Source organism: Capsella rubella, unplaced genomic scaffold (assembly GCF_000375325.1).
Source record: "Capsella rubella cultivar Monte Gargano unplaced genomic scaffold, Caprub1_0 scaffold_7, whole genome shotgun sequence".
Lineage (NCBI taxonomy): Eukaryota > Viridiplantae > Streptophyta > Magnoliopsida > Brassicales > Brassicaceae > Capsella > Capsella rubella.
The window spans coordinates 469,983-483,398 of NW_006238917.1; the positions used below are offsets into that span (position 1 = coordinate 469,983).

A 13,416-nucleotide genomic window follows, 5' to 3' on the forward strand; every position below is an offset into this window, starting at 1 on the left:
TCCTCTCAAAATATGTGTGCACTTTTTATTAGTTGAGTCTTTGCTATCATAAATGCATAACCACGCCAGTACATTGTTCAGATATAGTATATAGCATTGCTCAAGTTTTGTATCTATCATACAAACTATATATACACACCAGATACACATCTTCACGTAGGGTTTTGTATACAAATTATCTTCAAACCTGCGATGGAGAAAGGAAAAAGAAAAACTAATAGATAAAAAAGGCTTAAGTTTGGTCTATGTATGTAACCACCAGAGAATAAGAAGGCAGACGAAAAAGGTGAAAGAGATAATAGAGAGAGAGAGATATTAATTAGTGGGATAAGGTTTAGCGTAAGCTTAATTATAATAATACTTCAATGGTTATTATAACAAAAAACTCTAATGATTCCTTTTATAAAAAGAGATGGAATCTGCCATTAATTGACACTCATGTCTCAATCGTCGTTCACACGTACGCTCGTTTTTTTTTCTTTCTCCTTTCTCTTTTGTAAAAAGCTATAGAGAGACACAATCTCTCCTCTCCACTTTTTTATTTTTCTTCCCAGACAGAAGAATTGCGAGTGAACAAGAGACGAGTGTGTTAATGTGATATGTTTGTGGTTGGTGTGAAATTCATGTAAAAACTATTTACCTTAACATTTAAAGTGTATTTGAAACTCTTTCTAACCATCGCATTCAATGCCCAAACTCTTGTTTTATATGAGTATCTCAATATAAAGGAATTTTTCTTTTTAAAAAGATTCTTATACTACTATCTATGTTCCATTTTCTACTGAACTAACTACTTAACCATTAGTCCATAAATGTACAAAAATTAGTTAGTTGCTGGCATCTTTATATCAGAATCATATGTGTTTTGCATATTGGGTGACAGTGAGTGAGTTCGGCAATAATTCACCTTTCAAGCAAGATCCAACCAAGTCTGTAACAAGCAAAACAAAAATAATGCAAATGTGATGAATTATCTTGAAATATCGGTTTTTTTTTTTTTTTTTTAAATCAGTATATGCTTTTAGAAAGAAAAAACAAAATTAAAACCAGAGCCAAACCAAAAATCATATTATATTATGAGAAGATACAGGTGGTTGGGGTTAAATTATATGCAAATAATCAACAAAGTCTATGACGAGTTTTATTTAAAAAGGGTGAATAAGGATTATATGGCTTGTGGAAGACTTGATCCCATCCCCTAATCTCACGTTAATTAAACACACCTCGCATGTACAGACAAAGACTTCACTTCTTCTTTAACTTAAACTTACTAAAGAAATATATAAATAAAAGCTTTTGAGATTAAGGATTTTGTGATGCCATTATTTTATTTGTATACTCTTTGCATTAATTAAATTGTTTTTAACTACATACAATAATTAAAAGTAGTATTATTTGTTTGTATCTGTAATGGAAATTGAAATTAATAATTTTTTTATATGATAATAATCAGAAGAAGAGGTAACATGGCATGTGAGTGCACAGCTGTGACCACTCTTCCCTTCACCATTTGATAAATACCTTCTTCCATCTTCCTGCTTCTGTCTTTTGACTCTCTTCTCTCTCTTCTCTCTCTCCTCTCTCTCCTCTCTTTAAGCTTTTCTTTTTCTTTCTTTCTGAAATCTCTCTCTCTCTCTCTCTCTCTAGAGCTTCCACTCCCTCTCTAATGGTGGAACCAAAACCCTAGATTCCCCCTTTCATCTTCTCTACTTGCCACACCTTTCTCTCTCATAAACTCTGAGAATGAAGACTTTTGCAAGCTTCTTTCTCTATGTAACGACTCTCTTCTTCTTCTCCTTCTTCTCTCTTTCATTTCAAGCCTCATCACCATCTCAGTCTTTGTACAGAGAAATCCATCAGCTTATAGGCTTCAAAAACGTTCTTCCTGACAAGAATCTTCTCCCAGACTGGTCTTCCAACAAAAACCCGTGTACTTTCGATGGCGTTACTTGCAGAGACGACAAAGTTACTTCGATTGATCTCAGTTCCAAGCCTCTCAACGTCGGATTCAGTGCCGTGGCTTCATCTCTCTTGTCTCTCACCGGGTTAGAGTCTCTGTTTCTCTCGAACACACACATCAATGGCTCCATTTCTGGCTTCAAGTGCTCTGCTTCTTTAACCAGCTTGGATCTATCAAGAAACTCTCTTTCGGGTCCTGTTACGACTCTAGCAAGCCTTGCTTCTTGCTCCGGTCTGAAGTTTCTCAACGTCTCCTCCAATACTCTCGATTTTCCCGGGAAAGTTTCAGGTGGGTTGAAGCTAAACAGCTTGGAAGTTGTGGATCTTTCTTCAAATTCACTCTCCGGTCCTAACATCGTCGGTTGGGTACTCTCCGATGGCTGTGGAGAGCTGAAGCACTTAGCGATTAGCGGAAACAAAATCAGTGGAGACGTTGATGTTTCTCGTTGTTTGAATCTCGAGTTTCTCGATGTCTCTTCCAACAATTTCTCAACTGGGATCCCTTTCCTCGGAGACTGCTCCGCTCTGCAACATCTCGACATCTCCGGGAACAAATTATCTGGCGATTTCTCTCGTGCTATCTCTACTTGCACACAGCTCAAGTCCTTGAACGTCTCCGGTAACCAGTTCGCCGGACCAATCCCTTCGCTACCGCTCAAAAGCCTCCAGTACCTCTCTCTGGCTGAGAACAAATTCACCGGCGAGATCCCTGAGTTTCTCTCCGGCGCGTGTGACACACTCACCGGACTCGATCTCTCTGGAAACGATTTCCACGGTACGGTTCCTCCATTCTTCGGCTCCTTTTCACTTCTGGAGTCACTCGCCTTGTCGAGTAACAACTTCTCCGGCGAGTTACCGATGGATACGTTGCTGAAGATGAGAGGTCTCAAGGTTCTCGATCTGTCTTTCAACGAGTTTTCCGGCGAATTACCGGAATCTCTGACAAATCTGTCGGCTTCGTTGCTAACGCTAGATCTCAGCTCCAACAATTTCTCCGGTCCGATTCTCCCGAATCTCTGCCGGAACCCTAAAAACACTCTGCAGGAGCTTTACCTTCAGAACAATGGCTTCACCGGGAAGATTCCACCGACGTTGAGCAACTGTTCCGAGCTCGTTTCGCTTCATCTGAGCTTCAATTACCTCTCCGGGACAATCCCGTCGAGCTTAGGCAATCTATTGAAGCTTCGAGATCTGAAGCTGTGGCTGAATATGTTAGAAGGAGAGATCCCTCAGGAGCTCATGTATGTCAAGACCTTGGAGACTCTGATCCTCGACTTCAACGAATTAACCGGTGAAATCCCTTCCGGTTTAAGTAACTGTACCAAGCTGAACTGGATTTCTCTGTCGAATAACCGGTTAACAGGTCAAATTCCAAGCTGGATAGGCCGGTTAGAGAATCTGGCCATCCTGAAGCTGAGCAACAATTCGTTCTACGGAAACATCCCGGCTGAGCTGGGTGACTGCAGAAGCTTAATCTGGCTCGATCTCAACACCAATAATTTCACCGGAACGATTCCTGCAGAAATGTTCAAACAATCCGGGAAAATCGCTGCGAATTTCATCGCCGGTAAGAGGTATGTTTACATCAAAAACGATGGGATGAAGAAAGAGTGTCACGGAGCTGGTAATTTGCTTGAATTTCAAGGAATCAGAGCCGAGCAACTTAACCGGGTTTCCACGAGGAACCCTTGTAATTTCACCAGAGTCTATGGAGGTCACACTTCCCCCACGTTTGACAACAACGGTTCCATGATGTTTTTGGACATGTCTTATAACATGTTGTCTGGTTACATTCCCAAGGAGATTGGTTCGATGCCTTATCTCTTTATCCTCAATTTGGGTCATAACTTTATCTCTGGTTCGATTCCTGACGAGGTAGGTGAGCTGAGAGGTTTAAACATTCTCGATCTTTCAAGCAATAAGCTCGATGGGAGGATCCCTCCGGCTATGTCGGCGCTTACTATGCTTACGGAAATCGATTTGTCCAACAATAATTTATCTGGTCCGATTCCTGAGATGGGACAGTTAGAGACTTTCCCGCCGGTTAAGTTCTTGAACAATTCTGGTCTCTGTGGTTATCCGCTTCCGCGGTGTGATCCCGCCAATGCAGACGGGTATGCTCACCATCAGAGATCTCACGGAAGGAGACCAGCGTCTCTTGCGGGCAGTGTGGCGATGGGATTGTTGTTCTCTTTTGTCTGCATATTCGGGCTGATCCTTGTTGGCAGAGAGATGAGGAAGAGACGTAGAAAGAAAGAGGCGGAACTGGAGATGTACGCGGAAGGGAATGGAAACTCTGGCGACAGAACCGCTAACAACACGAACTGGAAGCTGACTGGTGTGAAAGAAGCCTTGAGTATCAATCTTGCTGCTTTCGAGAAGCCATTGCGGAAACTCACCTTTGCGGATCTTCTTCAGGCCACAAACGGTTTCCACAATGATAGCCTTATTGGATCCGGTGGGTTTGGAGATGTTTACAAAGCCATTTTGAAAGATGGAAGCGCGGTGGCTATCAAGAAACTTATTCACGTTAGCGGTCAAGGTGACAGAGAGTTCATGGCAGAGATGGAAACCATCGGAAAGATCAAACATCGAAACCTCGTTCCGCTTCTTGGGTACTGCAAGGTTGGAGATGAGCGGCTTCTGGTCTATGAGTTCATGAAGTATGGAAGTTTGGAAGACGTTTTGCACGACCCCAAGAAAGCGGGTGTGAAACTAAACTGGTCCACACGGCGGAAAATTGCAATCGGATCAGCCAGAGGGCTTGCTTTTCTTCACCACAACTGCAGTCCGCATATCATCCACAGAGACATGAAATCTAGCAATGTGTTGCTGGATGAGAACTTGGAAGCTAGGGTTTCAGATTTCGGCATGGCAAGGCTGATGAGCGCTATGGATACACATTTAAGCGTCAGTACGTTAGCCGGTACACCGGGTTACGTTCCCCCTGAATATTACCAAAGTTTCAGGTGTTCAACAAAAGGAGACGTCTACAGTTACGGTGTGGTATTACTGGAGCTACTAACGGGTAAACGACCAACGGATTCACCGGATTTCGGAGATAATAACCTAGTTGGATGGGTGAAACAGCATGCGAAACTGCGGATCAGCGACGTGTTTGATCCCGAGCTAATGAAGGAAGATCCAGCGCTAGAGATCGAACTTTTACAGCATTTGAAAGTAGCGGTTGCGTGTCTGGATGATCGGGCATGGAAACGACCGACAATGGTACAAGTCATGGCCATGTTTAAGGAGATACAAGCCGGGTCAGGGTTAGATTCACAGTCAACAATCGGATCAGTAGAGGATGGAGGATTCAGTACATTAGAGATGGTTGATATGAGTATAAAAGAAGTTCCCGAAGGAAAATTATGAAAATTAGAAAGCAGAAGCAGGCAAATCAGATTCTTTGAACATCAATCAATCTTTAAGGGTCAGTCCGATTTTCCTTGGGTCATTTTTTTTTTTTTTTTGTATTTTTCTCTACTATATTCTAAAATGTATGTATCTATGTTATTTATACATAAAGACGGATGTTCTTTTCTTCTTCTTTTTTTTTTTTGGATTGGGGGGGATGGAGATGGATGCAGAAGAGAACTGAGTAATAACTTTGTTAAGAATATGTAAATATACAGTTTTTTCTTCTTCTTCTGGTAATTTTGAGAGTGTAATTTGTAATGTTTTGCGTTTTTAGTTCTATGGAAATTTCTACGTTGCTGACGAATTTATTATATTTTTTTGCCTCCGAATTCTTTGTAGTAATCTTAGGGGGAGTTATTGGGAGAATGATTTTTAAAGATTTTTATAGTTTAAGATTCCATTGTTATTGGTTTATACATTCTTAGATTCCTAATAAAATCTCTTGTTATTGGTGTATGTATTTTGTAATTCTATTTAAAATCCTTTGTTATTCAAAAAGTTGAGTATTTATTGATTTTCCAATTCTATCAAATTCTAGTATTATTGGTTTAATGATTCCTTACATATTTAGTCATTAAAAACAACTTTCAAAATACTGCAATTCTCACAAGTATTTATAGAATCTATCATATGAAGAATCTATTAAACTCTAGAAATCTGGGTAAACATTATTTTAGAATCCACAAAAATTTTTGAGAATCTTAAAATCTCTAAACTTTAGAAATTCATAAACTCTTTTAAAATCATCCTCCCAATAACCCCCCCTTATACTACTAAGTTAAATGAATATTGAAGAGAGCCATGTTATTAAGTTTTGTGTCTTTGTATTAAATATGGACTGATCATGTTCATGTAAATGCACGTGACCTATTATTTCATTATTTGTCGGAATTAATTCGGGGACTTCTCACAGTGCACGGGAACGGGAAAGTGGGAATAGATGAGACTTTAAAAATCTTTCTTTTTGGTTTCTCTATGCTAGTATTGTGTAATATTTTCATGACAAATAGTATTATATTGTGGTCCCTTTTGGACTGTGGTGAATTAAACATTTTTTTGTTTTGGGTGAATTGAACCGTTGGACTATATTTACATCCATCTATCTACCTTATTCAGTGCGAATTTATTCACCTTAGATTTACCCAATCAAAAGAATGATTACTATTATTTGTGTTTTGATCTCATAAGAGCTTGCATGGGAGGATATGTATTTGCATAATAAGATAAAACACACTATTGGGAGTTTGTATATTGAAAATGATAGGGTGATGATCTTATTAGGTTTTTTTTTTTGGTATAATCTTCTTTTTATTGTTTGCTAATAAAATTGAAGAGATTGATATAATAACATGGAGAAATGGACCTTCGCCTGGAATTAAAAACAAAGTCTGGGTTTCATGTTTCTGTGACACTCTGCACCAACATCACCACAACAAGGAACGTGCGACTCACGTGCGCCATTCTCTGTCTCTCTCCAGCTACGTGGTCTGCTTTCACTCCCCTCGCTCTTCGGACTTCGTGAGTTTCATCGCTTTTTAAGTTTTAACTATAGCTATTTTTCTTTAATCTCTTTCGTATTGTTGCTCCTCACTATTACCCACCCATATCCCCTGAAAAACAAATCATGAGTTTAGACTTTTAATGAAACGTAAACAATGGTTTATTCGGGGGCTAGTAATATGTTAGCTTCATGATAGGGCGTGACATTTAGTCAAATTAAATTACTAGTAACATTAGACTATTATTGCCATTGGATAGGAGAAAACAAAAATATGCGCAATCAAAACGGATTTCATAGCTGTAAGGAATCGAAACTAACCTAGTTATATTATCTATGTAGTAGAGTTTGTGTCTTTCTCGGAAGGTACGGATTTAATGTACGTTTTCTTAGCTGACAGCACATATCTTAAATCTCGTACGAATAGAATAGTAGTACTTGCTTCTTCATATGATCATCATGTAATTAAAAGACGATTATTAGAAGAAAAAAAACATATTAAAAGAGAAAACGATACGGATACGTGCACACACCTTAACACATTCAAAAACCCAACAGCTACAACTACAAACTACAAGCAGCGACTGCATGTATATATATATAGACAAGACACTGACAGACGCGCGTGGGAACATACAGTAAACACACGCGCTTAAACTGCGGGAGATGAGTAGCTATCAAGAAGAACACGCGCGACGGTGGTGGGTACCGAGCACGTGGGCCACCGTGCATGCAAGCTGTTCTTGTCGGAAACTTCCCCTAACAACGTCTCCTTCCGCCGTGGGCCGCCGTCCCTTTCCTGTCTCCGCCGAATTGACCTCTTCCTCTCTCTCCCACGTGTGTCTCCTTCTCATCCATTCATTTTTTCTTTTCTTAATTTTCAAATTATATCATCTTCCTCCTAATCAAGATATATTCTTATTACATTTTTTTTCTTCCTACTACTAAGATTTTTTCATATTATATATTATTTTATTTTTGACAACTTGCCAATAACACTATTTAGTTACGCGGAATTATTGGGACGTACGTGGGTTTCATTGCTCTTTGTCTGATATCAAGAAATCAAGACACATATACAAATCAAATACAGGAATAATTATGCTTATGCACAATGCATAATAAAAAATTCCCGAGTTGCAAAATGACATAGGAACTATATATATTTTATATAAAAAAATGAAATGAAGAAAGGAAACTAATTTGCAAAACCGTGGAAGAGAATTCTGATCGATTGTTTCCCTATCCTAATTAAGTTTGATAGAATATTTACGGAATACCTGAAGACAATTACGAATAAATTATGCTATTTTTAAAAAATGCATAACTACAAAATCATTCTATCATATTTGGATCACTTCTTTTCAATCATCAAAACCAATAATTCACGTTGAAACGTCGTCATATATCTGCATGTTAATTGTGTACATACATCAGTGCGTACATATTAATACTCTAAACTATGGGTCAAGTGCAGGACGGTCCATGCATTTTAGATATTTTTTTCTGTAACGCATATAAGTGGAGGATTGCGATGTTTACGCAATACACAACAAATATTTATAGCTATTTATATGTAAAACTATATATGTATATGGGGTTGGAAACCTGAAGTTGAATCAATCTAATCGTAGTTTTTGTTCATTCTCTAGGTTTCTTTCTCACGTACAAGTTAAACTCCCCGCACGTGCGAATGCCTTGTGTCTCATAATAATTTGTTTAGAAATTTGAGGTTTGGATGGACGATGTACGAACTACACAGAAAGCTATAAAAAAAACAAAGAAAATAATTAAGAAAAAAAGCTTTTGTACGTAAACATTGAGACAAACCCATTTCCACGCGTGTGAGCTCTCTGCCATATATATACAGCTAAGATTTTCTGAAAACGACATTGGTTAATTAATTAAAAACGTCTCTTCCTGGAAAAAAATGGTTTGTAAATTACTCTTTTCATAAAATTAAAAGGATAATAATTATGTATGTAATACGTCGATACTTAATACTACTACTAAATAATGTCTTAGAAGAATTCAAGTATAAATATATCAACATGATACGATTTTCACATTAAGAACAAGCGATCAAAGTTGTTCTTATTTTTGTAAGTTAAATCGAATATACGTTTATTTAATTATAATTATGTAAGTTACACATATTGATATAAAAAAGTAGCTAAACTATAATAAAGATTCTATAATGTTAAAGTAATTTAACATCACCTAGGAATCTTCCTTCTTTTCACGACGAAGAGACAAAGAAACAAAAAGCGACGGCTCAGATTTCGTTAATGTTTAATGAACATATTTTATATACGCACTATTCATCTTCTTGCAGTTGCAGCTTCTCCCAGCTTTCTCGTTTTTTTATTCTCATTTCGTCGTCAAGTTTAGCTTTACTTTTTAAAAAATCGTTTAACGTGTTTCAATACTTAATGTTGGGGCGTTAAGATTACGTTATCTTAATCTTTTCAATGGTTTGAAATGCTTTTAAGAGAGAGTACTGTCTTAGCTTAATTAATTACTAGTCTTCTTTTGTAAACAATGATTTATTGGAATCAGTTTGTCGAGAGAGAGAGAGTAATATGTAATGGGGATGTCGTAGATTCAGTCAGTATATAAAAGTATATGCTTTGATGATGGCAATTGGCGAATTACTATGGTCTATGAGTAAACAGAATTAGCTATAGTTTTAATACATTGATAATTATAAAAATTAGCTTAAGACCTTGAATTAAGGGAGCGAACGTGCGGTCCACGAGGGTTTCACGTGGGCAGTCTCCCTCGGACTCGGCGGAGCAAGCGGGTCACAACTTTTCATGTCCTCGTAACTTATGCTTTTTTATTTTTTTTTGTTTTCTTTTCGTAATACAAGTTGAACAACGTGATTATTATTGATTTATTGTACACTGTAATTTAACTTTAGGGATCGCGAGAGTCGAGAGGCTCACGTGCTTATAATCCACTTGTCAACTTTGTTGGCTTTGTCACGTGGTGGTTGCTATGTTCGTGGACTTGGGTCTGTACACTAAACCCAATTACATTTGTGCCTACAGGGCCACTAAAGATAATTTGTCTTTCTTTTTCAAAGTATAAATTTGTTAGGAAGCCCAATAGTTTCAAACTTAGGCTCAGTATAGAGGATGTTTCTTTGTTTGCTCATTAAAACACATTTCTATTGACTCCGCCCCCGTTTTAAAATTGATACATTAAAGCCCATCAATAACAAACCACGTCGTACTGAAATTTTCCTTTTAGTAGTATTATTGTTGCCAACTTGATAATAATGGTCAGTGGACTAACCTACATGTTTACGGTAGAGTGGGATTACAACAATAATTATGGGTAGAGTGGGACTACAACAATAATTATGGGTTATTTATTTACAAAATAATTTCATACAAACTCAACGAAACTATATATACATAAAAAGAGTCTTCTCGGAACTCATTTCACATATATAATCCTCAATTTGGAAACGATACATAAAATCATCTTACAAACACAAACCAACACATTACACATACTAAAACATCGTAACTATTTCATAATTAACGAGAACATATATATATATATATATATAGGTATAACTTTTTCCCTTTTTTATTAATCTAAGGTATTGATTAATAATACGAAATTAGTTTTGGGGGCAAGGTCGATTGGTTGATTCAACAGAAAATACAAATTGAAATCACCAGAAGAAGTTGGAGAGAGGAGAGTGGTGAGAGGAAGAGAGAGAGTCGTCGTCAAGATGATTAGAAGGAGAGTGAAGGTGTCTTCCTTCGTAAGTAGTGATTACCATTCTTGGGTCATCTGCTAATCTCTCCACTCTCTTCTTCACTCTACACTTGTCTTGTGTGCATCTGTAATAGCTCCTGCCATTTATCAAAATAAAATTTTAACTATTTAGTTAACCTTTATTGTATCTCAAGTTATATATACTAGAGATATTCTTATATTTTGAAGTAAAAAAAGATTCATTTATAGAATTATATTTAAACTATGTTCATTTAGAATACATGAAAGTTACTATGTTAACAGGAAATGTATTTATAGTGCTAAATAAAACAGATATTAAGGCAATTAAGCTTTATTACTGGACCAATGATAAAACTTTACAAAAGAACTATACCAATTACCCAAAGAAATCATTGTTGGTAAATGTCAAATGTCAACATGAGAGAGAGAGAGAGAGAGAGAGAATCGAATCTTAAGGAAACCCCATATGTCTCACATTCCTCACATAATACTCAAATGCTTCTACATGAAATATATTTTTTCGTTCTACAGAGTTATATAACACACACACATATATATTGTTTTCTTATTTTTGGTACAGTTAAATAGTCCCCACTGAGACAAGAGTTTTTTTTTGGTTTTGTTATGATAAGAGAACTGATACTTATTATAGACAAACATCAGAAAATAACTAGTACGTAATAACTTTCATTTCCTTATACTTGATAATGCAATTATTAATCTTTTACATGGCTCATAATTAACTCCCAAGAGACTACAAATTTACATCAAATTATTAATTAACGTTAAAAGTTTGAAAAAACTAATGATTCATCAAGTCAGTAAATAGTACGTAAGTCATCATTAACCCTCAAGGAATGATTACAGGCAGAGAGTGTGAACTAACTGATATATATTCATCTTCGTCTATAGAGAGTCGAACCAATTTCAAATAATTACAAGATAACTAGTTGTTAAATTAGTTTAATCAAAGATTGAGTGAGAACAAAATGTCGACTAAAAAGAAGAAAATGAGGACAAAGTAGAATTAGTACCTGGGATGCTGGGTGTTTTTGACGACTTTCTGGCCATACTTTCTCCATCTATAGCCATCATCTAAGACATCAACCTCGCTAAGTGTCTTAAAGCAAAACCGCGGTTCCCTCACTTTTCTTCTTGTCTTAAGCTTCTTCATTTTCAGAGAAGAAACAACGCCGCCTAACGACGCCGTGTTATGTTTTTCATGACGACGAGCAGAATTATGTTGATGATGATGATCATCATCATTAGTTCCACCACCACCATCGCCTACCTCATCATCATTATCGTCAATATCAATCCCGCTTCCATGGTTGTTTTTCTGGCTGCATCCATATCCCGCTTGACTACTCCATGCCCTAAATCACATCAACACAAGGCATATATAATTATATATTTAACAGTATGTTTGGGTTTAATTATATACATATGTTGGTGTGTCGTGTGCATGGTTGCCTTGAACTACTTGAAATTCTATACAATAAAGCGAAAGTAGATGGTAGGAAGATGCATATATATATATATATATATATATATATAGCTTTTAGTTCATATACATATTTAAATAATTTTGTAAAGTAATAATAATTTTGAGAATAATGATTTTACAATTGAGTTTTTTTTTTCTTTTTCGATTTGCACAGGTTATATACAACAAATGGCGGTATGTATATTTATGTAAGTGTGTGAACAAAACATGCATAGTCGATAACAGATATGTATCTTTAGGAGAATCATTAGCAACTGACCGCCACTTTAATTTGTTCTTACTTCTTAACTTGGTAATAACTAATCTAGTATTTGATGGATTCCGCATAAAGAGTATCGATATATTTGCTAACTCTAGGAAAGAAAAAGGAAAAAAGAATTGACGATTTGAGTAATAGTAGTTGTAGTTTAGTGAATATAGAGAATATAACCTTATATCTTAAAAAAATATTAAAAATAGATCCTTAAATGAGACTTTAACCTAATTATCTGTAGTATGTTTTCGTAAAGTAACTTACCATGGATTTGGTGAGGGTCTTTGGGATGATCTACTACCGGTAAGACGATGATGATCGAGATCAAGAAAGCCATCATGATCATCTCTTTGTTTCGAGGTGGAGAGAGACGAGATTAGTGATTGGGGGAGATTGGTCATGAGATTGATGGGATCTTGAGGATGAGAAACAAAAGAAGAGGGGTTATTGTGAAGAAAGGAGTTTAAGGAGTGATGACCTAGAAATGGAGACACAAGAGAGGAGGGAGAAGACGAAGAGGTAGAAGATGATGAAGATAAGGTGTGGCTAGGGAAAGAGAAGAAGAAACCTAGATGGTTACTATTATTAGGGTTTATGATGGTCTGCGATTCATCAAAAAAACTTACTCCTTGGTTTATCGTACCCATCTCTGTCGTTCTTCTTTTACGCAAAAGCGAGACGAACTTAAGATTGTGTGTGTGCGTGTGAGAGAGAAAGTTTTGGTTATGGTTTCGGTTGATATTTTGTTTGATTTTTTTGGGTTGAGAGTAGAGACGATCCAATCCAATCCATCCATGTGAATGTTTCGATTAATATATATATAAATGCTCGAAGAAAAAGAGAAAAGTTGCAGGTGGGTCCAATTCGATTGGTTTTGTTTTTCTTGAGAGATTTTGCATGTGACTGATAATATCCTAATGTGCTTTTTATATCACTAGTCTGATTTTTAATAACAATACTGATTTAGGAATTCCCCAAAATATACATGGTTTTAGTGTTGTTATTAATCAAGTTTATGCCGAC

At 36.6% G+C, this 13,416-nt stretch overlaps 2 protein-coding genes across 2 annotated transcripts; one reads left to right on the forward strand and one right to left on the reverse strand.

Annotated features, from left to right (window-relative positions):
* The first annotated feature begins 1,399 nt into the window (after window positions 1-1,399).
* Window positions 1,400-5,683, forward strand: LOC17878408 (protein BRASSINOSTEROID INSENSITIVE 1). Its single transcript, XM_006282474.2, has one exon. It carries the CDS (start codon window positions 1,744-1,746, stop codon window positions 5,332-5,334), a length of 3,591 nt encoding a protein of 1,196 aa, XP_006282536.1. The 5' UTR covers window positions 1,400-1,743; the 3' UTR covers window positions 5,335-5,683.
* Window positions 5,684-10,365: 4,682 nt separating this feature from the next.
* On the reverse strand, window positions 10,366-13,162 carry LOC17877773 (probable WRKY transcription factor 13). The gene is made up of 3 exons (XM_006283991.2): window positions 12,658-13,162; window positions 11,668-12,009; window positions 10,366-10,749 (listed from the first exon to the last, which is right to left on the reverse strand). Exons 1-3 carry the CDS (start codon window positions 13,038-13,040, stop codon window positions 10,566-10,568), a joined length of 909 nt encoding a protein of 302 aa, XP_006284053.2. The 5' UTR covers window positions 13,041-13,162; the 3' UTR covers window positions 10,366-10,565.
* Between the last annotated feature and the right edge of the window lie 254 nt (window positions 13,163-13,416).

Excerpts from the sequence above, each read along its gene's own strand:
- LOC17878408 (XM_006282474.2), top strand. The coding sequence starts at position 1,744 with ATGAAGACTTTTGCAAGCTTCTTTCTCTATGTAACGACTCTCTTCTTC.
- LOC17877773 (XM_006283991.2), bottom strand. The coding sequence starts at position 13,040 with ATGGGTACGATAAACCAAGGAGTAAGTTTTTTTGATGAATCGCAGACC. Across the intron at positions 12,010-12,657 it reads AGACCCTCACCAAATCCATG|GGCATGGAGTAGTCAAGCGG; the intron begins GTAAGTTACTTT and ends GATGTGATTTAG. Across the intron at positions 10,750-11,667 it reads AAAAACACCCAGCATCCCAG|GAGCTATTACAGATGCACAC; the intron begins GTACTAATTCTA and ends GATAAATGGCAG.